Source organism: Eulemur rufifrons, chromosome 20 (assembly GCF_041146395.1).
Source record: "Eulemur rufifrons isolate Redbay chromosome 20, OSU_ERuf_1, whole genome shotgun sequence".
In the NCBI taxonomy this organism is placed as follows: domain Eukaryota; kingdom Metazoa; phylum Chordata; class Mammalia; order Primates; family Lemuridae; genus Eulemur; species Eulemur rufifrons.
In genome coordinates this window covers 27,160,269-27,187,814 of record NC_091002.1, presented here as the reverse complement: position 1 = coordinate 27,187,814, position 27,546 = coordinate 27,160,269, and the positions used below count along the sequence as shown (strand labels likewise).

Below are 27,546 nucleotides of genomic sequence, written 5' to 3'. Positions count from 1 at the left end.
GTTCAATGAATGCCAGCAATCATCAATCACTTAGCAAACCCGAACACCTCCCATGTGTTAATCTTGTCACCTGCCAGTGCTGCCTTGGAATTGCCCATCGTGAATCATAAACTTTGCTCCCTCTGTGCTCGGCGTGGAGCTACCCCCGACTGCCACTGCTTCTAGTTGCTGCAAGATAGTAACTGCTGGTCTCAGCTCTCGGGGCCCACGCGCACCACGTGATCACACAGGTCACCCCATTCAGGCCTTACGACAACCCTGCTTGGGAAGGATTATTGATTCCGTTTTACGGGTGAAGAAACTGAGACCGAGGGAGGTTAACGATTTGGTCAACGTCACCCAGGTGGCAAGTCCAGTCTGCTGGACCCGGAGGCTGTGCTCTCAGGACACGGCTCCTCTGTCCCGAGCCCGGGGTGCGCCCACTCGCTCCTGTCCGGGAGCCCACGTCGACAGGCTGTGACTCCCTCCCAGGCGGGGACTGGGCCCTGGCACTGGGAAACTGAGGCACAACCGCCGGCTCCACAGGAGCAGGGTCCTGACTGTCCTGCCCACTGCGGGGCACACGGTGGGCGCGAGGTCGGTCTTTGCTGAATGTGAATTTCGTGCAGGTTTCAGTGACCCATTCCTCTCACCATCCTCTTTCCCCCAGAAGATTCCAGAAGGAAGTCCAGACGTAAAATGACTAAGGAGAAGGCCTCCCTCTCCCATGATTGGAGATTGTTTTGTTTTTCCTAATTACAACCTGAGCTCGTGCCCAGGGCTGCCGGGGTGCCCCGTGGGTCAGGGCAGCAGACCGAGGCGTTTTGGCCCACAAATACCATCACCAGCCCGACTCCTTCAACAGATGACATCTAAAATGATGACAATGGCCCGGGGAATGTCAAGGACAGCTGGCACTTGCTCGTTCTGGGTTCAGAGCAAGGCCTGTCTTGTTACAAGACGCTGAGGAGCCCTCTGCCTCCGAGGTCTGACAGTGTCGGCCGATGATAAGCGGGGCTAGTTTTCTCCGAAACCACGTTGCTTGCAAAATTGCCTCGGCAACGTCGACCAGAAATCACCAGCTCAAGGGAGTGTGCCCTGGCGTGAGGTCATTAATGACACGGGGTCACAGGGTCTTCTCACTCATCAGCAAAGGCAAGCGAGGCACACCTCCACCCCCACCCGCCGGCAGGCTGCGCTGGGCTGGTCCTCTCTGTAAGAGCCGGATGCAGGGAGGAGGTGGGAGTGGGCTGGGGTGCGTCTGGGGGAGGGGACTGGCCTGGGCAAATGCACGGAGGCAGGAAGGGACGGTCCACACCGAGGGAGGCTGCAGCTTGGCTCCAGGGCACCACTGACATAGGACATATTATAACAGAGCGCCCCCCAGAGTTGTGCCACGGGCAGCACTGGGGACACGGGGGAAGTTAGGAATGCAAGATCCTCCACACCCCTCCCCTCCCCGCAAGGAGTCTTAATTTAGATCCGGATCTGCAATTCCGGTGGATGCAAGGAAATCACAGCATGGAGATTCCCAGGAAGGGCGTCTCACCAAGGACTGTACCTGGGTTATTTCTCTGGCATTCTTCTCGGGCTCATGCAACCTAAAAAGGAAAGAGACACACAGATAAAAATACCCTCACTATCTCAAACGCTCATGCAAATTGATAAGCATAACATTTAGGTCCCACTTCCTACATGGGTAAAGGACATGGGTGAACGGTTCATAACAGAAACACAGCTGCTTATCAAATGTTTGGACAAAGGGGTCAAGCTCACTAAAAAGGAATTTTAAACAATGTACTATCTTTTTTCTTTTTTTTCTTTTAACCTACTCTACTGGCAAGGATCTTTAAAAATTATAATACTCGGTGCTGGGGGAGGTTTGGTGAAACTAACTGGCACTCTCATGTGTTGCTGGTGGGAGAGGGAAACCAGTACAACCTTTTGGGAAGCAGCTGGCAAAATCTAAAGCTTGGAAGGTGTTCTCATCCTTTGACTCATACTTGCACTTCTTTTGGAGGAATTCAAAATATAGAAACAGCTTTAAACACAAAGGCATTTATCACGGGTGAGATGGGGGAGGGAGGTTTACATGTTAGGGCTCTGCCAGTTGGGAGTGGTTAAGGAAATTGGGATAAATCCACAGATAAAGATTGAAAAGGTTTATAAGACGGTATTTTTTTAAAATTAGAAATGATTGCATTAAAACGATAAGTGAAAAAGCGGAATTCTCTGTGGAATTATCTCAATTATGAAAAATGTGTGGGTAACACTGAAAGGAAACACCGCAAAATGCTAACCACGGTGGTCTCTGCATGGTATTTTTTCTTCGTTTTAGCTTCTCATAGTCTCCAAATGTTCTGTGTTGTGAACATCTATGTATCATCATTAGTAATAGAGAAGGGAAAGACCAAGGGTGTCCTGGTTAATCAAAGAAGTTGTTCATGCACTTGACTCTGTCCTTGGAGGCCAGGCTTGGCTCACCGGAGGGCAGGGATAAGGTGAGGAGCAAACCGGAGCCACCGGTTGGGCAGGAGCTGTGTAAATTCCCAAGCTGGCAACGCTGGGGACGTCAGCCTGGATACTGTCAGAAATGAGCAATGGGGCTTGGACTGCTCATTGGATTATTAATGGATTTGGCACGAGTGCTTGGCTCAACAAGCAGTTCTGGGGCAGTGGCAAGCCCCACGTGGCTGCAGAAACAACCCTCCAGGAGCAGGGACACGTCTGCTAGGGGATATCACACAGATCCAGCCACACCCCACCGGCTTCCAGCCCTTCTGGGGCTCCCCACTGGCTGTCTGGTTCAAGTCCAACTTATCACCCTGCTCAGAGCCCCACGTGGTCTGGCTCATTCACTCCCCTGCCCTCATGTACCCACTCAGCCACCCGCCACATATTTCAGGGGGGCCACTTCATGCTTCAACAGCCATGAATGACTCCCTTGACCACTTTTTCTCTTGGTTAACTTTCGTGTCTCCTTCAAGACTCAACTACGGTGTCACCTGCCTGGGAATGCCTCTCCAACAGTGCTGGGCTGGCTGGGCTGCCCCTCTGTGGCAATCTCAGACGTCCCTGCATATTTGCATGTCTGGTGTATAGTGCTGTCTGTCTGTCTGCCGTGCTTCCTCACCCCATGGGCACTTACAGGTGCTCACAAAGTGACTTGGAATGAATGCCAGTCTGCCGCAGGGCCTTTGCACACCCAGTCCTTCCTGCCTCTTCATCTGCTTCACTCCTTCTCTTCCCTCAGATGCTATTTTAAATATCCCTTTCCCAGAGAAACCTTCACTGAACCCCCAAACTCAACACTGGGTTCGTCTCTCTCAAAGCAGTATTTCAGACTGTAACCAGTTACCTGCTTTTTTCATGTCCCTCCCTGGTCTTTCCTGTCTCAGCGAACAGCTCTGCCAGGCTGGAGACGTGGGAGTCACCCTTGTCCTCTCCTCCTTCACTACCCTCGTCTAACCCACCGCAAGGCTCGTGGGCTCCACCTCCACAATATCCATCCAACCCAGCCACCGCGTCCCCTCCACCATCGGGCTCTCCAGACGCGTGAAGAGCCTCCTCCCCGGTCTCCCGGCCCCTCTATTCCTGCCCCGCTGCACTGCAGTCTCCACATTTAGAATGCGTGAACGATGGCACATTACTTTTCTGCTCAGAACACTCAACCCCTTCTCACCACACGGCGAGATCCATCTCTGGATCCCAGCTGGCGAGGCTCCGTGCTCTGCCCCGCCGACTGCTCCAGTCTCCGTCCCTCTCCTGCCCACACTCCGTCCTCCAGCTTCTACGAACATGTCCCGCTGCTCCTGCCTTGCAGTCTTGGCACTGGCTGTTTCCTCTGTCTGGTCTACTCTTGCCCCAGGTACCTCCATGGCTGGAACCTTCTCATCCATCTTCTAAACGTCACCCTCTAAGATGAGCCCCCCTGATGGCCCCACACCGCCTCCCCGCTCTGCTCCATCCCTTACCCGGCTCTGCTTTGTTTACTCAGCCCCGTGTCACATGGGTCCTTAACCTTCCAGCTTCTTCAGCGACCAGTCTCCCCGGCAGACCAGACCGTGCGAGGAGGAGCTGGGCTGGGCTGGTCTCATTCACCGCAGAGACCCCAACACCTACTCCTGGAGGGGTGCATCGCCCGCAGTCCGTGTGTATGTGTTGAATGAAGGAAGGAAGGAAGGAATCTCTCCTATTGGCTCACAAGTGCCATGAGACCACGGCTGTGTCCCTGCTCCCCTCTGCAGCCCCCAGCTCAAAGCCCAGCACCGAGCTGGGCTCAGTCCCGATGAATAAATGAAAGCAGGGAAAGCCCTAAATATTCCAAGAATAAATGCAGTGAACGTCTGACAAGTGAACAAATGGCCGACAGAATGAACCCCAGTGCCCAATTAAGGGAGCACAGACACATTTTTCTCTTGTCTGAGCTGGGGAAGATTAGAGACAATGTTCTGCCTGTACATTCCTAACCCAGGGAGTTAGAAAGAGCCAATCCCTCCACCGGGCCTGCAACCTGAAAAGCCTTTGAGCTCAAAGTGGCGGCCTCCCCCCTCGAGGCCTCCCCGAGGTGCCCGGCTGTTGCCCGCACCGACGTCCTCTGCAAAGTGTCTGATCCCAGCCAGCCGAGGCTGAAGCCGGCCGCTGCGTGGGAAACCACCACCACCACCACTCACTAGCTATTGCTCTGGTTTAGAGAGATGAAAGGGAGCAGTGATCTCATGGCTCCCTCGGTAGGCTCACGCTGGAAAAATAAGAAACAGGCAGAAAACGGTTGGCTTCTCTGGGGAAGAAGAAATAGGTAGCAAGAAGCGCTTGCTGTGAGCAGTGAGGAAGAGGGCCAGCGTCGGTGCCGGAGAAACCGAGGCTGGGGTCGTAGTTCCCAAACTTTCTAGCTGCGGGACCTTGGGAATGTCATACGACTTCTCTGAGCCTCAGTTTCCTCAACCATACGACAGGGACAGTAATAACCTCCCAGAACAGGGGTTCTCAAAGTGTGGCTGGGGAAGAACCGCATCAGCGCCTCCTGAGAACTTGTTAGTAATACAAATTCTGCAACAGAGGCACCGAGGGTGGGGCCCAGCAATGCGCTTTAAAAAGCCCTCCGGGGCTTCTGCGCCACACTCGAGTTTGAGAACCACCATTCTAGAAACCAGAGATAGTAAATAAACCACGGGGATTTTGCAGTAGTTAAAATCACAAATGGGCTAACATATGCAAAGGCGCAGCCCGTGCCAGGAGCACAGTAAGTGCTCAATAAATGGTGGCTGCTGCTGCTGCTGCTGTCATTATTATTGCTGACAACACCCTTTTCTTCCAGAAACTCATTGTCTAATTGGGGAGATAGGAGCAATGAAAAAAAAGAAAAACACAGAGACAAAAACAAAACAAAAAAGCAGATCTTTCTAGATTTGGGGCTATGTAGCCACTGAGAGGAAGTGTTTCAGGGATTCAGAGAAGGAAGGGGCTGGGGAGCACTGCAGCGGTCTGGGACGGCATTCATCATTCGTTCATCCAACACACCCTACCGAGCACCCGTTCCAACCCAGGCGCGGTGCCAAGTGCAGCAGCTACTAGCAGTGAACATGAGGGACACATGCCCTAAGAGCGGTGAATTATAAAATGGGGACAGGTGCAGAGACACCTTGAACACACCAGGTGGGCTCACAAGAAGTCCCCTAACCATTGAGGTGATGCCTGCTTGAGCTCAGAAGGAAGAGCCAGGGGTGCCCAGGTGAAGGAGGGGGCCCAGTCTAGCTGTCATGTTGCACAACTCCAGGGGGTGCCGTTCACAGAGCCCACTGTGCCCACTGCCCTGGAGCTATGGGACCCTCGGTGGTACGTGAGCAGGGGTGGGGAGCACCTCACAGGGGAGAGGCCAGTGCACGAGGGCGAGGAGAAGGGAGAGCAGCGAGGAGGAGGGCGGAAGGGAACACAGTGTGGCTGAGCCACCATATGCGAGGACAGGGGGTGGCCGGAAGTGAAACTGTTCAAGTCAGCAGGGGATAGGCATTCGGACTTTATCTTGAGGGCCCCAGGGAGCCACCGAAGGTTTTTTGGCGAAGGATGGAAGCGAATCTTGTCCTTGGAAGAGTGTGCGAGGTGTGGGAGTGTGACAGGCACAGGCGTGACTACAGGGAAACACGTCTCCCGGGGAGGCAGTGAAGAGCCTTGTCCTGCGGGAGCGGCGGCTCGGCCTGAGGAGGAGGCCTGGAGGCTGGGCAGGGCTCAGACCCGGCCGCTGGGCAAGAGAGGGGCACCGGATGCTTCCTGGAGCCCCTTCTGGCAGGGGACATGATCCCGCTATGTGCACCCGCTCTGCCTAGTATTTGCAACATCACTGCAATCATCCCTTACGTCCCCCAACTCAGGACACAGCACCCCACTGCCCACAACCTTAAGGTTGTCCTTGACTTTAAATCCAATCCATCTGCAAGTCCTCTTGGCTCTACCTTTAAAAGACATCCAGAATCTGACTCTCTCTCAGCCCACCCCCTCACCTTGGCCCAGGCCACCATCCTCTCCTGCTTGGACAGCTGCAGTAGCCTCCACACCGGCCTCTCTGCCTCCACCCTCACCTCCTACAGCCTGGGCTCCACACGCAGCCAGGGTGACACTTTCAAACAAAAGTCAGGTCACGTATGTCCTGTATCTCACCATCCCACTGTGGGCAAAAGCCCGAGTGCCTCTGACAGCCACAGCCCCAGACCACTGGCCCCACTCCAGGTCCTCTGTCCCCACTGGGTGATTCTGAAATCCAGACAGCACTAAAAAAGATGGAGAGATTGACACAACCCATTTGGTGGCAAAACCTGACCCGAACCAACACGAAGCTATTTATAGCTTTATTTATTTATCCCCCTTAGTACGCATGTCCACACGTCCCACGCAGGTACATTCACATGGCAGATGCTGGGGTGCTGCCCCTGCTCTGCTGGGGGTGAACATCAGAGGCTTCCTAAAAGCTGAAAAAGCCTTTTTGCTAAAAGATTCGTGACACATCTGGCTGCCTGGGCTTCTACAAAGGGAGTGAGGACCTGCGCCTCCCTGACCTGTCTCCCACCCTCCCCTCCTTCCATCTAGCCCGGCGCACAGGCCTCCTCCGTTCCTTTGTGCACATCCTGCCTCAGGCCCTTTGCCCTGCCTGCTCCTCCCGCCACAGCCCCCGGCTTCAGGTCCCTGCTCACATCTCCTCTTCAGGGGCAGCCCCTTCCTCTGCCTAAGACAGCCGCCCACCCTCATTCACCTCCACCCCCTGGCTGCGTAGGAGGTGTCACTACGGATGGTTCAATGCCAGCTCCCTGCTTCCCTCACTGGCGTCTGAGACCCATGAAGACCTCGGCTGATTCCTGTGCGCTGCTGTGTCACCAGCGGACCCACACAGTAGGGATTCAGCAGCAGATCACCGCAAAGTGACATACCGGCTGTGATGTAATGTCATCGCTGAGCCTCTGACCAGCTGTGAGCTTCGGGAGGGCACAGATTCTCTGCTACTGACCCCGGCATTCCCAGGGCCGCGCCGCAACAAGGTACTCATAAATATTTACCAAACATAGGAAAGAGCAAAGTACACAGCTTGGATCTGGGAGCACGCATCTGGAGCTGTGCGCAGGATGTCGTGAGGACAGAGCTCACGGGAGGTCTCTGCCACAGACCACAGGGGATTAGACGGGGGCCTCGCTGTCTGTGGACAGCAGGCAAGAAATCAGTGCCCTTGTGCACCGAGACCCCTCCTGTGGGACAGTGATTAAAAACAAACCTGGCGTGAGTCGGTCTGGAAAGAACTAGAAAGGCTGACTGGCACACGAGGGTCAGTGGGCGTGGACTGCACGATGCAGCTTCAGGGCTGACAAACAACCAAATGCCAACTGCAAAAGCATCCTGGGCCCCTGATACACTTACCTGGTAGAAGAAGTGGAACCCTTGGCTGAAAGAGAAAAGAAACAAAAGCCAGTTGTTTAGGCAGAAGCACAGTTTTCTTACGTAACTCTCTGGGGGGCAAAGGTTTGGCTCCAGGGATGTGGGGAGGAATTAATGAAATCAGATCCTTGGAACCACAGGAACCCCCCACACCCATGCAGTGGGGTGGTCCATTCTCTCCCATCAAGGGAGCCCCTGAGGGGCAGGCTAGGCCTTCCTGCTTTCCTACTTCCGGGAATTGCCAAGGGTCCAAAAGGAGCCTTTAGCCTGGGAGGGACGAGCTGCCCTGCCTCTGTCTGGGCCTCACCTTCATTCAAACACAAACCTCCGCGGAGACCCTCCAGTCTGGGTCCTGCACTGTGGAGAACAGATTCTAGCAGGGATGAGAGTCGGGGATCAGGTGTGAACCCCCGGTTTGCCACCAACTCACTCGCTGTGTGACCCTGGGTGGGTCCATTGCCCTCTCTGAGCTTCTTGCAGGGTTGGGCTGAACATCTATATATTTACATCACCACTTTCCAAAAAAGGATCTCGGGAGGAAAGAAAGCGTTCCTCTGGTTCAGAGGTTTTAAACCTGTGATATGGGGCAACCCACAGAGAAGCCTCCAGGGTTCAGCAGCCATTGACTCCCATTTTGCTGTAAAATTCTAATTAAAAAGCAACATGCACAGTTATAGGCAGGAGGCTGCTGTGGCGTGAGGATTCTCGCTGCCAGGTTAACGCTCAGTGCCTGGGCAGGTACCGGGTCTTCAGGTGAGCTGGGCTGAGCCTGGGCCAGCCGGGAGGCTGCAGCTCCGAATCTGATGTCTGAGTGGAGGCCGACAAGGGTACAAAGTGCTGGACATAAGTCGTCTCTGGGCAGCCAGAGACAGGACACCCATCGCTCCCACTTTATGCCCAAGGGACCCTGTGAGCTTGGCTCACACAGCTGGTACGTGCTGAGCAGGAATCAGGACCTTGCACTGTGAGTCCTGAGAGGTGGAGGATGGCAGGACCCCTCCAGGGCCCAGAGCGGGAGAAGGGGCATCCGATTAGGGTGGAGGGAAGTGACCTACAGAGTGGCCCTGAATGTGGTGCCTGGGTTTGAATCTGGGCCCTACCATCTACTAACTTTCAGACCCTGAGCAAGCTTTGTAACTTTTCCAAGGCTCAGTCTCCACATCTGTAAAATGGAGTTAATAATATCACCCACGAGGTCTGTGGTGAGGATGACTGTGTTACTACAGGTAAATCCCTGTGAGCAGTGTCAGAATTGCCGAGTGAGTGCTAGCTGTCCCTGTCCTGAAGCCTGTGCTTGGGAGCTGGGCTCTGCACACAGACCTGCCACTCAGGCTGGGCGGCCTTCACCAGCGTGAGCAGCTTCTCCAAACCCCACTCCTCCTCTGCAGCACCTGACCCCACAGCAGTGAGCTCACATGAGCCAGGGCCTGGCTTGGTGCCCAGGGCTGAGAGTTCACTAACAGCCACCATGAACCCTCCACCCCACAGCCCATAGGCTGGCTTGTCACCCTTGGGCAAGGGACCTGATTCCCACCCTAAGGAAGGGCCTTCCTTTGTAGGGCTCTGCAAGACCTTTAGGGGAGCCATTGGGTAGCTCTCCTGGTGGGACAACCTGCAGGTCTGGAGAGCCAGGGCCAGACACCAGCCCTCCCGGATGGGAGCTTGCGGCCAGCACCTCCCAGCAGAGTCCCTGCAGCCAGCCCAGCGAGGAGGAGACTTGAGGGCAGAGGGGGAGGCAGCACAGAAGGGATGTGAGGCTGCCGCACGACACGCCTGTCCGAGCTCAGCTGGGCACCCGGCTGCAGGAGGGCAGCTCAGGATAGCACTTTGCAGGCTGTGGCTCACAGCGGCTCACAACCAGCATTTTGAATAGAAAACAGAATAGACTATGATGAAAAAGAAAATACCAGTGTTTCAATTTTATATATAAAGGTGCGTGTGTGCATGTGCGTGCGTGCGTGTGTGTGTGTGTGTGTGTGTGTTGGGTTGAGGCGTGAACTGTATTTCTATTGCTTATAGTAAAAACGGTTTCAGAAATACCAGCTGAAAATTTTCTCTTCCAAGAGTGGAAAAGAGAATACGTATTTATTGAGGTCCTAGAATGTTATCAGACCTGCTATTTCACATGAGCTTATCCGGGTCTCATAACTATTCTCCAAGATAGGCATTGCTATACCCATTTTATAGATGAGGAACCGAGGCTCGTGGAGGCCAAACTGATTGTTTAGAGTATCCATCAAGGGTCTGAAACCCAGGTTTGTCTGACATCAAAGCCTGAGTCCTTGTCATAGCAACACCTCCTTGGCCCCCCAACACACACAGATATACATACACACACACACACACAATGCACGCACACAAACAAGGGGCCATGTGTCTTGGGTTTGAACCTGTGCCCTCATGCTGTGCAGTCAAAGGTTACGCACACCGTGCCCCCGTGACGGGGACCTCCCAGGGAGGTGGCTCATGTTTCTGGCTCACATACAGTACTGGCGACAGGAGCTGACAGTCACTGAGCGCTGGTAGTGCGCCAGGTACTTTCCTAACATCGTCCATGCAGTCGCCCACTCAACCCTCCCGCCTTGGAGGCAGGTGTGTCATCATCCCTTTGCTCCAGAGTCCTGTCCGGCGCTGGCACATGACCCGGGCGTGTAAGAGGAAGGCAGACTTGCCAGGTGGCTCCTGGGAAGGACAGTTTCCTCCCTGAGACCGGTAAGCAGGGTCCCCAAGTTCCCTCGTGCCACCCTGGCAGGTCCCCTGCTTCCCTGCTGAGCACTGGCCCTGGGAGGACACGGGGTCTGGCGCAGTGATGACTGTCTTATAACCACAAGAGAAATGCCAAGGAGTGACACACCCAGATTCCAATGTGATGAAGCTGCTGTCCCAGCCCCGGCACCGCTACCTCTGAACCTCTTGCTACTGGAAGTCACCGATGTCCCTAAGTTTAAGCTACTGAGGCCAAAGCTCCTGCTGGCCTCTCCCCCTGAGAAGGGCAGTCAAGGGGCAAACGCTTGGGGAGAAGGAAGGGAAGGTGCCCACCTTTATTCTGTCTGATCCGGAAGAGGTAGAGGGCCGCAATCAGCAGAGCCACCAGCAAGGCGCACACGATGCTCACCACGATGTAGATGCTCCAGTCCTTATTGTTAGACACGCCTGGGGACCACACGGAACAGCGGCTTCACGTATGCAGATTAAGAACACAGAAAACCAAAACCCACCGCGCCTTTTCACCACTGAGCAGGCATCATTAACCGAGAACATCTGGCTGGGCCTCCTCGGATGTCTCGAGCCCCACGGGCACACGCATGGGTCTGCACACACTTGCCCCCGAGGGCCCTCCACAAGCAGCACAGAAGCCACGCTGTGGCGCCAGGAGGGAAAATCCTTGCTGCTGACAGCCACAGAGGAAGCCCAGCTGCAGGATGTGAGCAGAAATCTCTCTCCTGAGGAAGAGAAACACGTTCCTTCTCATCTGCAGTGAACCACAGAGCAGCCACAAGAGCAGCACAGATCCATCTGAAACTCTGAATCAGCAACTGGGTGTCGGACAGGGGTGGGGCAAGGAGGGACAGTGAGGAGCGGTGGACGTGCCGGCCGCTGCCAGGCTCTGCAGAGCTCAGGGACTGACCCCTGATCTGTGCCCGGGACATGAGCCGTGCACGCTGAGCTCAGGAGTCAGCACAGGAGCCCTGAACCAGCACACCTAGTGCTGGCCCAGGGCACAGGTAGGGGCTCCTAGACTACAGCACAGTGTTAGTTAGGGGCTGAAATGTGGGTTCAAATCAACGCCCCTGACCAGCTGTGTGATCTTGGACAAGTCACTTAAACCTCCCCCCACACCCTGCCATCCTCTTCTGTTACTGGGGCCAACAGTAATCTCTACCCCACTGACTCGCTCTGAGGATCACCTAACTAACTAAACAGCCAACCAGCCAGACAACCAATGCTTTCATCCTCTCTCAAAGTATTTACTGACTGTCTGCTGGGTGCCAGGCCCGGAAGTGACGATGCTGGACAAGACCGTCGTGGCCCTACCAGCTGAGACTCAGAGCTGAGGGCTCACAACGCTCATCTCCTTAAACACTGCCACAAACAGGCGGAGGCCCAGAGAGGGGCACTGACTTGCGCCAAGTCACACAGCAAGTGTGCGACAAAGCCAGAGTGGAAATCCACACGTCCTGTCTCCTGATGCGATGCATGGCCCGTGAAAACCCAGCATCAGAGAAGTCAAAGGGCCACTCAGACACGGTCCCAAGGCTTCTTTAGAGCCGCCCTGAGGGTACACCAAGGGAAGAAGTACCCTCTGTTCAAATCCATTCAAGGGTTTCTAGTATGTACAAGGCACCAGCCACGCTGATGACAGGTGATGGAACACTCCATGGTGGCAGTGAATGCCAACTAGGGGCCACCGTTTGAAGAAAGAAGAGATATACCCTGACAACACACTGGAGGGGCTGAGGAAATGCCACCTCGTGCTCTCAGGAGAGAGCAGTGTTATTTTCACCGTAAATGAGTATGTGCTTTGGCCTAGAAAACCTCCTTGGGAGACGGTCCCACCCACAGAAATAGTTGCTTGTGGGATGGAATACGCACACGGTTGCCCCTTCCAGTATTTCTGCTGTTAATGTTTTTGTTTTGTTCAGACAGGGTCTCACTCTGGCACTCAGGCTGGAGTGCAGTGGCATGATCATAGCTCACAGCAACCTCAAACTCCTGGGCTTAAGTGATCCTCCTGCCTCAGCCTCCCAAGTAGCTGGGACTAGAGGCACGCACCACCATGCCCGGCTAATTTTTTAAATTTTTGGTAGAGACAGGATCTTGCTGTGTTTCCTAGGCTAGTCTTGAACTCCCGGTTTCATGTGATCCTCCCGCCCTGGCCTCCCAAAGTGCTGGGATTACAGGCGTGAGCCACCGTGCCCGGCCTTCACTGCAGTACTGACTGTAGTTGAGACAGGCTGCAAACACCCGGACTGCCCCACCCCCACTCCCAGTGGCAGCTGGGGAAACCAGGCAGAGTCAGAAAGGAGGGAGGAGGGGTGGGCTGACAAGGGACAGGGGCATAATGACTGTCAGGTGAAGAAGGCAAGAGGCGTGAACAGGTCATCTCCCTCCCTCCCTTCTCGCCTCACGTAATATATATTTACGTCAAAAGCTATACCAACATGGGCACCAAACTCTTACCAGTGGTGACTGGTGGGGTGTGGAATTTGGGGGAATTGATCTGACTTTAAAATTCTGCTTTATGTTTATAGACTTCCAGATTATTCTATAGTAAGCACACAGACTACTTTTAACATTTAAAAGAGGATAAAATTGAGATAAAATTTAAAAAGAGCTGGGTCAGCTACAGTGGAGGTCTCACCAGGGGTGTCACCTGCACCCTGCTCCTTCTGGTGGGTGGAGACCACCAGGACGTGGCTTCTGCTGACCGGCGGCTGCCCGTCATGCTCCACCTGGCAGGTGAGCTTCACGTCCTCCCTGTGGGCAGACGAGTTCACCGGGAGCCAGCTGGTCCAGCTGTAGGTCCCATCCTTGTTCTCTACGGGGGTCGAGGCCTTTTCTGTTCGGGACACGTTTCCGTTCTCCAACCAGGTCAGCTGTAGGCTCTGGGGGTAGAACCTTGTCACCTGGCAGGTGACGTTCACCGGGCTCCCTGCCATCGTGGGCTGTTGAGTAACCTCCAAGGTGGGCGGAACTGAAACAGCACAGGGCAGAAGCTCTGACCTTATGGCACAGGCAGACCACAGAGGACGGGCCGGATAACTTAGCTCCCACCACCAGGGCCAGGGCATCACCCAGGACAGTGCTAGGCATGCAGCAGGTGCTCAAACACTGAAGGTGCTCTTTGCATATGAATGAACGTACTAAGTTCAATGCTGGGCACACAGTAGGTGTTCAAGGACTGGCAGCACCTACTAGGGTAATAATGAACGAAATCAACAAGCACAGCCCTGACAGGCAGTCACAATGTCATAACTGTAGCAAAATAGATGAAATTGCCAAGCACGTGGGGCCTGGCTCACAGTGGGTGCTCAGCAACTGCAGCTGCTATTGGTGAACTAAACAAACCCACCAGGCACAGTGCTTGGCACATGGTGGGTGTTCACCGGGCAGGTGCCATCAGAATGAGACTAGGATAGCGGCACATCTAGGCACATAGTAGGTGGGCGGCACAGTTAGGAATTAGACTCCAGGCAGTTTAAGCCCTGGAGCAAAAGCTGGGGGAGGAGCGGGCTTGGTGGCCAGGTGTGGGCTGGGGCTGGGCGTGGGGGTCCTCTACCTCGGATGGTCTCAGACAAGTTGGCAGTCCCACGGAGAGGGGCCCCCTGCAAGGTGTCGTGGGCCACCTCGCAGATGACCTGAGAGTGCACGTCCCCACGGTTCAGCGCCACCCTGGCTGTGCTGTGTATGCTGTAGGAGGTGCTTTTTCCTGCAGGGTCCACGCTGGTCTGGAAGTCTGAGAGCTCATTGCCATTTTTGAACCACTTCAGGGTGATGTCTCGTGGGGAGAAGCCACGGGACTCGCAGGTGAAGTTCACCGTCTGGTCAGCTGTGGCCCTTGCCGCAGGGCCCGTCACCACAGGGACAGAGGGTTTGGCTAAAAAGGAGCATTTACAAACAGGAGACATGATTGCAACGACCATCACGAATGATAAGAATGTGACACTGTCAAAGATCTTCACAGACAATATGGTTTAGTCCTTCTGATAATGCTGGGGGGGGTGGTGTCCTTATCCTCATTTTACACAGCAGGAGGCAAAGGCTCCCAGAGGGGGGAGACCAGCCTGGGCCAGACAGTGAGTAGGGGCAGGGCCCAGAGGGAATTCCAGGCCTGAGTTCAAAGCCCTTCTCTCTGCACTGGGTGATTCCACCCCTCTCAGCACGGGAACAAGATTATTGATTGGTCTCACCCTTGGTATTAACTGTTCCTAGCCGGCCTCCCCTGGACACCTTGCCAACCCCAGAGAGAGCGGTTATAGACGTCAGTGCAGGGAACAAGTGGCAGAGTGGCACTGCCGTGAGAGCTGGCACCAGGCTGGCCAGCCGACAAGAGGGGTGGCCTGGCACATCCAGCTCCTCATCTGTAAAATGGGACACCAGCATTCCTTCTTCCCCGGGTGCAGGGAGGATTAACTGAGGCAACGGAAGCAGTTTTGCTTCGGATCAAACACAGAAGATGCTTCACAAAAGTAACCACAGAGCTATCTTTAACCCGAACTTCACATATATGCAGAGCTCTCCCTTAAGGCATTTATGAATTTAGTCTATATTTTTCATTCTTTCCACAAATATTCCAGAAGGGTCTATCTGTGCCATGTCCTGAATTTGAAAGGGAGAGGGCAAAGGGATACTTTTCTAACCCCGTGGTCTTCTTTTGGGTCAGTTTTAGGTGGAAAACAAAGATTGTGGAGTGCTGAGAAAGTCGAAGGTGTTTAATTTCTGAACTGTTAACTAATTACAATAGACACGGAATCAAGAAACCTAAGCAGGCAGAAGCACTTCCTGTCCTGAAAGCCCACAGACGGGTGACTCAGAACAACCAGGGCAGTTTCTCCCCGTGGACAGGTCCTCAGAGTGTCTCCAAATTGCTAACTCTCACCCTGCACCTTCTACAGCGTCACCCTGCACCTTCTACAGCGTCACCAGGAAGCGCATATTACACATATTTGCATTTGTAAACATTAACTTGCTCCCTAACATCCATCAAACATTTTGAGGGCACAGCAAAGAGGGTGTCACTTGAGGAAGTCACATCATCAGGACACAGTAGCCCGATGTCCCCAAAGGGATAGGAGGCTGTAATCAGTTCTCCTCGGGGGCCTGACACTGGCTGTCCCTTCTGTGCCCCCAGCTCTGTGATCCTCCCCCATCCCTGTGAGGTCCCCGTCTGAGCCCCTTTAGGACGACACTCAGAGAGGAGCCCGGCTGGCCAAGGGCCCAAAGTGGATAAAAACCCCACCCTGGTGAGATGAGTGAGGACAAATGCAAACACAGAGCCTGGCATATAGTAGGTGCTTAATAAAGAACACCTGTGACTGTTATCACGAGATCCGGTCACCACTGGTTCTGAAACTACACATTTATTCTTTAGGCAGCAGAACAAAGCAGAGCGGAAACACCAAGAAAAGTCCCAAGCCCTGCTCCCTGCAGCTGCCACGAAAACCCCAACGATGGCAGGACAGAAACCAGCGAATGACGAGTCTCCCCCCTTTCCTGAACAATCCCCTCAGGAAACAAGGCTGGCGAACTGGCTCTCCAAACACAGACAGGATCCCAGGCGTCTCCCTCCAGAGGAGCCATGGACACAAGCTGGACGCATTTTGGAGGGAGGAGGGAGCAGAGTCCTCAGGGACATCTTGCTGTGTCCCGGCAGGGAGGGTTCTGGGGCTGAACCAGGAGCATGTGCTGGGAATCCAGCGCCTGTGTAGACACGAGCATTTCCAAGATGGGCAGGTTCCCCACACCGAGGCTGGATCTGAGCAGGACTCGTCCGGGCCTCCCTCCCTGGGCCGAGGCCTGCTCCACGGGGGGTCCTGCCCAAGCCACAGTGGCCTCCAAAGAGCTGCTCCAGCACGTGCTGTTCTGAAGCCCCCACACCTGGAAGAGCTGTTCTCCCACCTGGCACCATAGAAGACCATCTTTTCAGGGAAGGGGGACCCAGCTTGTCCTCTGCGACCTCAGGGCCTCTCTCAGGGGTCCTCAGCCCTGGCTGTGTGTTAGAATCTCTGGAGTCATTAAAAACGTCAGATGCCCAGGCCCCTGCCGGACCAATTAAATTGGAATTTCTAGGGTAGAGCCTGGGTCTGGGGATTTTTCTCGGTTCAGAGTTTCCCGGATGATTCTAAAGAGCAGCCAAGGGTGACAGCCACCCGACTACACCCCAGCCCCATTTATACGTGAGGCCTGGAGAGGAGGGGACCTGTCCCAGGTCTCAGGGCTTCGGCGTAACGAGGCGCACAGTCACTGAACATTTACTGCTCGCCGGGCGCTGCTCTAAGCACTTGACGGATGTGACTCATTCGGTCCCTGCTCCTGCTCTGTGGGGCCGCTGTTGTCATCCACAGGTGAGGACACGAGCCCCACTGTGGTGCAGGGCCTCGTCTGAGGTCACAGGCCTGGAGGTGGCAGAGCTGGGGTGTGGCCCAGGCTTTGGGCTCCAGCCCCTGTTCTAGCCCTGGTGCCACTGATGCTCATCATAACCCCGACGCCACCACCGGGGGTCTGCGCACATCCCCTCCAGTCTGCACAGAACCCCCAAGGGTGACATGACCATCACCATTTCACAGATGGGGAAACTGAGGACTCGAGGGCAGCCAAGACCTGCCCAAGACCACACCCCCTCGGGAAGATGCCCCCACTGCTCACTGAGGTCTCCTCTCTCCCCAGGCTCACTGTACCCTCGTAACATCCCGGAAGGTTTGGTACAATCGTCCACATTCTACATGTGGAGAAACTGAGGCTCAGCAAAGGGAACCGGGTTACCAAGGCCACACAACCTTGAAAGAACCCCTAGACTTGGGGGTGCCTACCATGTGCTAGGTGATTGCCAGAGAGGACCTCAAACCCTTTCCAGTCTCCTAAAGGAGTCCATGATCATCCCCATTTTACAGATGAGAAAACCGAGGCTGAGAGAAATGACACCACCGTCTCCTCGTCCCCATGTGTCCCAGTGGGCATGTCCTGTGCCTCCGAAGCCTTGACATCTGTCAGCAGAGCAAGTGCCCTGACACGACACCCCCTCCCTTCTTCCTCTGAGACCCCCGACTTACAGCACCTCTAGGGAGAAGCCCCCGCCCGGCTGCCAGGCCTGGGTACCCTGTGGCCGGAAACGGAGGACGGTGGCTCCTGGCAGCCCAGGGGAGGATGTAAACTCTCGCTCACACGGGCCCCTCTAGGAAATGCCTCATCTCTTCGTCCCCAGTGTTCAGCGCCAAGAGCGGGCGGCCGGGGGCTGCAGAGGCCGACCCAGCTCCTCGGTGCTGCTCAGGGAAGGAGCCCCGAGGGCCCCCCCTGCGCTGAGCCAGGTCCTGCAGCAGCAGCTTCTGTGCATCACGCGGCGACTGCGGGACCTTTCTGATGGGGCTCGGAAAGCAGCCTCCCGCCTTCACAGCACTGGCCGTGCTTTTCACGCTTATTGCCGTAGAACTGACCGACGCAGGAGTTTAGACGGAGAAGGCTGGAGCATCTGCCCACACTCTGACCAGCACGGCGGGGTGTTGCAGAGACGGCTGCGGGTCAGGCTGGTGGGGTTGAAACCTTGGCTCCCCACCAGCGCCCTCAGGTCAGGTCCCTTCTCTGAGCCTCAGCGTCCTCATCTGTAAAAGGGGCAATGATGGGCCCTCCCCCACAGCACTGGGTCCAGGAGAAACTGGCAGGTGAGGAGACAGCACCTGGCACAGCTGCCGCTCCCTGGCCCCTGCCCGCCTCCCCGCTTTCTCACCCAGGGCGTCAGTTAGGCCGACGGCATGGCCAAGGCACTGAGCCTCTACCAGGAGCCAGCAGCTCTGAGTCACGCCTGAGCCACCTCCTGGCTGGGATGGCCTGGGCGCGGACGCACCGTCTGGGAACTTCAGTGTCTCTGATTGTAATATCTGCAAACTCAGGACAGAGCCACCTTCCCTGCCTACGTCCAGGGGTTGTGGGGAGCCCTGATTACCACGTCATCTAGGACGAAATATTGTAACAGCCACATAAGTGAAAACACACATGCCCTCTGACCTAGCGATGCCACTTCCGGTGGGCATCGTGCACTTGAGCAGGACAATGGGTGCACAGGGCCATCCACCGCAGCCCAAGGATGGGAACAACTTAAATATCCGTCCATAGAAGACTGTAAGGTAAATTCTGACATTTCCATACGATGGAGTTTTCTGCAACTGTCACACAATGGAGCGGCTCCCTATGTCCTGAGATGGAGTCTCTATATGGAATGAGAAAGTTTAAGATGGGAAGAGATTTTCCCATCAACAACAAGCCTCAGAGTCTGAATCAGGGGTTGGGGGCGGCATTCAGAACCTTTGGGAAACTGAAGCAAAGGACAAGGGCCGGCTCCCTGCTCAGCGGTTCTGTCCCAGGAGCTTTGATTCAGCACCTATGACGCACCAGGCTCCTCCACGGAGACTAATGCCAGGCCTGGAAGGAGCCTGCCTGGAATCAGATCTGGGCTGTGGTCCCGATCCCGTCACTAACTGCCCCCGGGAGCCTGGGCAAGGCCCGTGTCATCCTGTGGCCTCAGGCTCCCCATCTGTAGAGGGGGGTTGGGCTGGATGGCCTGAAGGCCCCGCCTGTGCTGACATTCCAGGACGCAGGACACAGAAGGAAGATCCCAGGCCACTGGCAGGAAACCCAAAATGAGCATCTTTGCTGCTTCGACTGGGGAACCCCTAAGTCACCACATGGGGGACCTCTTCCCTGGGGTGAGGGACATTCTGAGATGACCCAGCTCTGCTCGTAGCCTTCTGTGACTGTGTGAGGTAGCCCCTGAATCACATAAGGGTTTTCTGCGCAGACCCACAGCAAACGCCCAACCTCCTGACATCTCCTCCCACCGGGGCTATCGGATTCCACAGTGGGTCTGCGCCTCTTAGGAATCTGCCCAGGGACATGTTTCTGAAGACAAAATAAAGCAAACCAGACCCTCCCCCCGCCCTGCCCTGGACATTTCTCCTCATCGGGAGGGAGGGGAACTTGAGCTTCATGGGCAAGAGTGTTGGCCATGTTGTTCACTGCTGTTTCCACAGCACCCAGGGTGGAGCCCGGCGCACAGTAGGTGCTCAGCGAGTGTTTGCTGCATGAAGAGGACACTCGGCCACCCTGCATGGGACAGCGCTCTCTGGAGGCAGCAGGCGAGGTCTGGCCTGTGACTGGGCAAGTCACTCAATGTGTCAGTTCCCTCCTCCGGGGAACCGAAGGGCTGGGCCAGACTGGAAGGGAGGGCTGGGCCAGACTGGAAGGGAGGGCAGGGCTGTGGGGCCAGGCAGAGCAGGGTGCCGCCCTCCTACCAGTCACGAGCCGCCCTCCTACCAGTCACCAGCCGGGAGCCTGGAGCAAGTAGGGTGACGTCCCCAGGCCTCGACTTCCCTGCTGCGTAGCAGAGGGCGACATCAGATCATGAACATGAGGACCCACCACCACACCTGGGTGCTGCCCACAGACTGGGGGGCATTTTATTGACTCAATGTCACAGACCGCAGGACAAAGGAGGCCCAGGCTGTACTCACCACTCACAGACAGCTCGGTGCCTGGTCCAGACTTAACCTCCACGTTGTCAGGACTTGCTCTCTGGAACTTCACACAGTAGTAGGTGCCGGCGTCCGCTGGGGTGATGTTACTGATGCGGATGGAGAAGTCCGTGTTGTTTCTCTTTGTGCTATCTCCAAGAGGCGTTACCCGGGGGTAGGAGCCTTTTTGACCGTGGACTAATTCTCGGCTTGGCCCGGTCCCCTTGAACCACTCGATGGGCCCCACGGGGAGCAGGGAGGTCACGGTGCAGCGCAGAGTGGCCGACTCTCCAGCCGCGACCGACACTGACTTGTCAGGTTGAAGCACCTGCAGCTCCTCTCCTGCCACCCCTGGAGGGAAACACAAAGCAGGCATTTACTCCTGTGGGATCCTGTACGTTTCTCAAGCGTTTATCAACAACGACTTTCACTGACTGGGTGCACACCCTGGGTGGGCCTTGAGCACAGCACACTGCGTGTGTCATCTCATTCAACTCTCCCAACCATCCTGTAACATGAGACTGTGTTACAAATGAGGAAACTGAGGCACAGCGGGCTAAGTGACATAGCAAAGTGTGGCTCTGAGTGTCTAAGAACTCTATGGAAGAGTCATAGCTGGGCCCTGGAATTCTAATCTCAACCGACCAGTGTTTTGGCAGAGGAACAGCCTGGGCAAAGGCTCAGCGGTAGGCGCCGAGGGTGTGGGGCTCTACAAGGCCTCAGCTGCTGGGTACAGCCCGGCCCAGGAAGTGGGCCCCGAGTGGGGAAGCTGTGCTCAGCAGCAGGAAGGTAGGAGAACGTGGTCCAAGTCCTGGCTCCGTGGCTCTCAGCCGTGTGACCCTGGGGCACACTCTGATGACTGACAAGATCCAGCGGGTACTCGGGCGAGTGTTTGCGGCAACTGCCAGGTGCCGCGGAAACATGAGAGCTGCCCTGAGTTTGGGTAGGTCCCCTTACTGCTCTCAGCCTCGGTTTCCTCATCTGTAGGATAGTTACTATGGCCCCACCTCGAGGGATCCCTGGGAGGGCCACACAAGCCCAGGCCAGGCCAGTGTCAGAAAGAAGCATCTGGTCTTCGGAGTCATAGGACCTGGTTGGTACCTGCCTTGCTATTTCTTTATCTGCAAGATGGGCAGAACACCCCTAGGCCTCTGCTTTGTTCTGAAAGGAAAACGTGCGGGCAGCTTTTGTTGTTACACAAATAATGATAAACTCAGAGGGGGCTCTTGCCCAAACTTCACTCCCACCGGCTGATGCCCCTGTGGGCCAAGCCCCCACTGGGTGATGGGGACACACAGGGTGGACCCAGCCGGGGCCTCAGGGGCTCCTGGCCAGGCAGCTGGAAGGAGTCCTAGGGGTCGGCCGTGGGGAGGGGCCCGAGCCCCAAATCGGAGACCACAGGGGCACATGAGACAGGGACCCCACGGAGGGAGACTGGGCGTGGAGGGAGGGCACAGCCAGGAAGACGACGGGCAGGATGAGGCTGCCGTGAGATGTGCTGCAGATGCTCGGGGCCGAGTGAGAACAGCTCAGAGCAAGGCAGCCAGCGCCCAGATCCTGAACACGGCAGAGGTACAGGGGACAAAAAAAGAAAGACAGATCATAAAGACGTCAGAGAAACATACACACAGAGAGAGACAGAGATGGAGTTAGAGAGTGAGACACAGCTGGGGAGAGCAGGGTGAGGCCGGCAGAGACAAGAGCGGCAGCAGCCTGGTACACAGGGGCCCCAGATGGGCTCTCCACTGACCCTCGGTGTGACCATGTCCCGCCCTGACCCGGGCCAGCTTTGCCTTGGACCTCAGGCAGGGCTGCAGCAGATGCCCTGAGCAGCCCCTCCAGCTCTGGCTGGGCAGGAGAGAGACGCCGAGAATTTGGCCACCAGCCTGTGGCCTGGCACCACCCTGCTGGCAGAGGCGGGGTACCCAAGGAATGAGAGGTTCACAGACCCCAGTCTGCCGTCACCGTGGCACTCCCAGGGCCATCTTCCCATTGCCCTGCCTCTTCCCCGTTCCCAGCCTCACCCAGCTCTGACCCCGGCCAGGGGTCACCTTGGGGCCCGGCTCTCATGGCAGGTGAGTGGAGTCTCAGAGTGCCAGCTGCAGCGTCCCTGACCTTCATGGCATAGGAAGAAACCAGAGCCCGTGGGGGCAGGGGCTCAGCCAGTGTCAGCCAGGCTGACGGGTGGGCGGGTGGCCAGGTGTGTGAGAGGCCCTCGGAGGCACGTGGCCACCCTGGGGCACCAGAGGCAGCACCAGCAGCGCTGAGCCAGGAACAATCCCGGAACATTCCCGATGGGTCTGCATTTCAGCATGGAGACTGGACGAACTGGAAATGCCACGTGGGGGAAGCACAGTCCTAGACAACAGTGCGGCTCCCCCCCATTCCACCATCCATAAGGTGGGGTTCCAGTGTCCACCCTCAGCACAGTCCCGAGGACCATGGTGCTGCTTAAATTTCAGTCTTATCCCTATTAGTGCCACCAAGCTGTGATATTTGTATATTTGATTTTCTCTGGGTCGTCATCTTCCTAGTAAGGATGTAGGATCCGCAAGGGACTTTTTCCAACCTCCTGCCTGGAACAGTGTTGGGCACACACCGGCTCCTCCGTAAATATTAACACGTGCTGAACGAATGCATTAACCAATGAAGGAAGGAAGGGTGTTATTTGCTCCGTGACCCTGGGCAAATGTCCTCTCTGAGTCTCTTTGTCCGTCTGTTAAATGGAGCTAATACTGGCATGTCCAGGAGAGGGTGCGGGCCCAGAGCTGGGGACCGAGCCCGGTGGCAGCTCTCATCCTCACCAATACCGCCACGCGGGGCTGTGCGTGAGTCAGCAGTCGGGGAGGGAGGCGAGGCGGGAGAGGCTGCAGAGTCAGGCGTGCGGCATGTTGGAGCAGGGCTATTCTTGTGGTGCAGCCGGAGGCCTGTAATCACACCCCGGGCAGGCGACAATAAAATCTGGAGTTGTGTAGGGCTGGCTCCCCCATTTTTTTTTTTTTAGCTCCTCTCAAGCTCTCTCCACCAAGTGCAGCCAGATTTAGGCAGCTTAATTAATTAGCCAGTGTTTATAAAGCGTTTGAAGAATTTTAAAAGTGCGACGTAAGTGCCAAATATTATTTTAATCTGTGTATGTGTGTGTTTTTTCCAGCAGAGACTTTTTTTCTCGCTTGCTTGCTTTTCTTCTTCTCGGCAGGTTCTGTTCTGGGAAACAGGCTTGTTAAAAATCACTCCTGCAGTTCTGGGCCGGGGGTCATCGCGCTGGCATTGCTGACCAAACCACTTCCTCCCCTCTCTTTCCTTCCTGGCAGAGCGAGGCTGTCCAGGGGCCTGGACTATCTCCGCGAGAGGAGGGCGGCTGGGCAGCTATTCCCACGCACTGCTGGTGGGAGTGGAAATTGGAACATCCTTTCGGGAAAGCAGTTTGGCAGGATGAACCAAAGGTGTGAAATCTGTTCACCAGCCTTTGCTGGGCTGTTCCACGAGGACATAACCCCAGATATGGAGTGAGTTTCCTGCATAATGATCTCTCAAAAGTTGGAAAGAAACCCAAATGGCCGATGAGAGGGGATGGTTAAGTGAATTACGGCCTATCCCCCACGTGGAATTACAGGCAGCCATAACAAGCCATTACCATAAAAACCGTGGCAATATAGAAATTTGCATGGTGTAATTTTAAATAATATCGTGGTTATACAAATAAAACCTGTTCATTGCAAGGCATTTAGAGAAAACAAAAAAGTATAAAAACAAAGCAATGATCTCATAAAATATCATCAAAGGTAACGGCAATCAACATTTTGATGCAGTTAAAATATAAGTGAAGAAAAACAATGTGAAATCATACCTTCAGGTAACCAAGGATATATGCAAACATTGTGCTTTATTCATCTAAGTGTTCTCATAAAAATGAGAAATTGAAGATATTCTAAAATCCAAGGAAAGGAGATGGGTTGACCCCATTACGGTAAATCTACTTGCTGGTCAAGTCTACAGCTATGGAAATGATGGTGTGGAATTACAATGGAAATACCTTATAAGATCAGAGTCAGTTGCCGAGTGATAGATTCAGTGTGATCCCAAACTTTCAGTTTTGGGGGGAAAAATAAGTAGCATTAAGGATTAGCAATGATTAATTTTGATCGGTAGCTCTACATAGAATTTTGCTTTTGTTTATGTTTTGTTTGCATTATTTGTATAAGAAAAAAAGATGAAGGAAAAACTGTCCTTTTCTGTACGATCATACTTTGTAAAATAAAACTATATATAAGCAACTGCAAAGTACTATCCAAAGCTATAAAATGCAACTCTTTTTGGATCATGAATCTAAAACTGATGGGTTTTTCTCTTTTTTTCTTTTCCTTCTACTTTGGGTATTTTTCAGATTCTCTAAACTGGATGAAAACTAAAGAATATGTGCAGTATCTCATTTAAACAAACTGATACATGTAATATATATGTGACATATGTATCTATGATTTGAATGAATCTCACCTCTAGGGATTTTGTCTGTTTTGTTCACTGCTATTTCCCCAGCTCCTGCTTCTGTGCTTGGCACAGAGTAGATGCTCAATAAATATTTGCTGATTGACTGACCAACTGCATGTCTAGAGAAGAAGGTCTAAGATGATAAGACAAACACTACAATGTTGTGGTGTGTTACATATGGGAATTGGGGTTGGGGTGGAATGGGGAGGGCATGTTTTCTTATGACTTTATATAATAATAAGCAATATATTGCATATATTGAAGTCTTTTTGCAGTGAACATTTATTACATTTGGAAAAAAGTGAAAGTAATAAAACAAAACACATGAATAAGTTTTCTAAGGGGAGAAGTCGGCACGGTGGGTGGTAAGGTGGTAACCGCGCCTTTGTTGTAAGAGGAACTTGTGTCCACAGGACAAGGGGGGCCCACAGCACTGGGTGGTCAGTGATGAACTACTGGATCCTCCCGTGTGCCAGGCCCTCGGCTAAGCCCTGTGGAATGGCGTGTCCCTGGCCTCCTGGAGTCTGCACACTAGGGGTGGACATAGACTTTGAAGAAATCACTCAAATGGTTATATCTGGAATGAACACAAGCCCCTAGGCAAATGGCTCCTGCCAGCGTCTCTGACCCCATTTCTGACCCTCCCTGACCTGCTGCCCCTACTGTCTCCTTTCTGTTCCTTCAATTGGCCCAGGAGGGTGTGACCAGCTGCGTCAAAAGCCACTGAGAGATGTGGGAAGATGGGGGCTGAGAACAGACCACTGGGCTTAGAAAAATATATTTGCTTTTTAAAAAGAATGTTCATGTGTGGCTTTTGAGATTAAGAAAAGATGAAAATGATTTTCATAAGAAGTGAAAAAATAAGCATAGATGCTTTTCTAATGGAAAAAACAAATCAAGTTAGAAACGAAGCTTGCGGGCAGGGAGGCAGGGCCACGGCGATCCCTGGGTGTGAGTCCTCCAGGGGCCTGCCTCATCCGCGTGGATAGAACGAAGCTGACAAGTACATTTCCCAAGAGCCAGACTCACCCAGGAGGGTGCTCACTGCCATTGCACGGGAGCTTGCCTGTCCCCCCGAAGCAGTCGGCCACCAGAGATACAGGGACGAGCCAGAGGCCACCCCTCTGGTCTCACAAACTGAAGGAGCCCCGGAGCCTGGGAGGCTCTGGCTGGAGCTCTGGCAGTGCCCGCCCGGGGCTGAGCATCCTAAGGTGGCTGCAGTGACACTTGCCCCCCTTCCCTAGCCATGATCATTATTTGCCATCCTCAGGGGCCTGCAGTTCATCACTCCACAGTGCAGTGGCTCCTCATCAGGTGCTGCCCCCAGTATCTTCCGGGTTGTGAGTCAACGCTGTGTGCAAGAGTATGTAGTACAGGAGTGTGCAAATGGACACACGAACATGAGTACGCTAGAGTGTGCAGAAAGCGCACACACAGGACATTGTGCAAGAGTGCACAAAACATGTGAACACGAATGTGCCGAGCATGCATGAAAGAGTGTACACACACACACACACACGAGTGAAAGAGCAGTGTGTACATACACGCATGGATGTGAATACACATGCATCTGCACACACATGGGCACTTGGGTAGGCACAAGGGGCTGTGTGCACGTGTGAGCATGTAAAAGAGACAGTGCGTGTGCAGGAACACGTCAGAGAGCAGCAGAGGAGCGAGTCTGAATGGGGGTAGTGAACACGGGTGCGGGTGTGAACTGTGTACAGCAGCAGGAGCGTCTGCACTGTGGGTGGCTGGGGCGTATGTGGGAAGGTGGGAGGGTGATGCAGGAGCGGCGTGCACGTGTGTGTGTGTGTGTGTGTGTGTAGCAGGTGTGTGCAGGGTGGGCACATGTGCAACAGAGCGATGCACGTGTGAGTGTGACCGTGAGGGGTGGGCACTGACACGGAGCAGACAGCGACGTGTGGGGACCACCGTGTGCACCCTGTGTGTCCTTACGCCGGTGTTTGGGAGTGTGCCCAGCTGGAAATGCGCCTGGCACGGATGCGGCTGCCGTGTGAGTTTCCATGCACAGAGTGGTGAGAGGAGGAGGAGGGGTAGGAGAGACTCTTCCCTCCAGCCTATCATGGGCTCCTGGTGGGCAAGGCCCTGCATGGCACCCGGCCCAGGCTCCCGCCTTTGATAGGAGGTGCTAACCTTTCCGGAGCACCTACTTACTATGCGCCAGCCATGGGGCACAGCGGGGGACAGGCCAGCCCAGAACTGCCCTGCTGGAGCTCATGACCCCAGGCAGGGAGGCAGGAAGTGCCCCGGGCTGGATTCATGGAGGGGACTGTACCAGTGGCTGGCTGCGTGGACGCCACAGTTCCCAAGTGGGGAGCTTGGGGCTCGACAGCCGTGGCTAGATAGTGACTTCCCTCTGGAGTCAGAATGATTCACTCATGCCCTCTCAAACCTTACTCTGCTTCCAGGCCCTGTCCCAGATGCCACAGAACACAGGGCCGAGTAAGACAGGCCTCTGCCCTGGAGAATGTCTTAGTCTGTGGGGCAGTCCTAGACATAGGCAATGACCACATGCGGGGTGACTGGTGTTGCAAGAGGTTTGGAATGACATCTTAAAAGAGGGTGGGATCCAGAAAGACTTCCTGGAGGTGGTGGCCCCTGAAGGCCGACAGAAGCTGGGGTGAAGGAAGGCATTCCAGGAGGAGGGAACTACCACACGAGCAAAGACACAGAGGTGAGACAAAGAGCCCTGCACAATCTTGGGACCAGGGGAGAGTCCTTGGAACATGCTCACTGGCTGTAAGCAAGCTGGGACGGGGCTTGCCTGGGACTGGGCTACCCCAGCACCCTGAAAGAGGGTTTTGGTTGCCCATCTGAAGAGCAGGCCACCACTGGGAGCATTCAGCTGGTACCACCAGACACACCCACCGGGTGGAGATGACCTAGGCGCCATGGTGGATACGGCTGTACTGCTACC

At 54.7% G+C, this 27,546-nt stretch overlaps 1 protein-coding gene across 4 annotated transcripts in view; it reads right to left on the bottom strand.

The window, feature by feature from the left end:
* Positions 1-27,546, bottom strand: part of LOC138400923 (tyrosine-protein phosphatase non-receptor type substrate 1-like) — a 41,556-nt gene that overhangs the window by 2,049 nt on the left and 11,961 nt on the right. For 3 of the 4 annotated variants that reach the window (XM_069496086.1, XM_069496089.1, XM_069496088.1), the window contains exons 3-8: positions 20,118-20,468; positions 14,177-14,494; positions 13,259-13,591; positions 10,936-11,049; positions 7,879-7,903; positions 1,529-1,580 (exon numbers count right to left, since the gene is read on the bottom strand). In XM_069496086.1, the coding sequence (XP_069352187.1) occupies positions 1,529-1,580; positions 7,879-7,903; positions 10,936-11,049; positions 13,259-13,591; positions 14,177-14,494; positions 20,118-20,468 (1,193 nt within the window). The remainder of the gene's footprint in view (positions 1-1,528; positions 1,581-7,878; positions 7,904-10,935; positions 11,050-13,258; positions 13,592-14,176; positions 14,495-20,117; positions 20,469-27,546) is intronic. The other variant, XM_069496090.1, reaches the window with a different exon arrangement.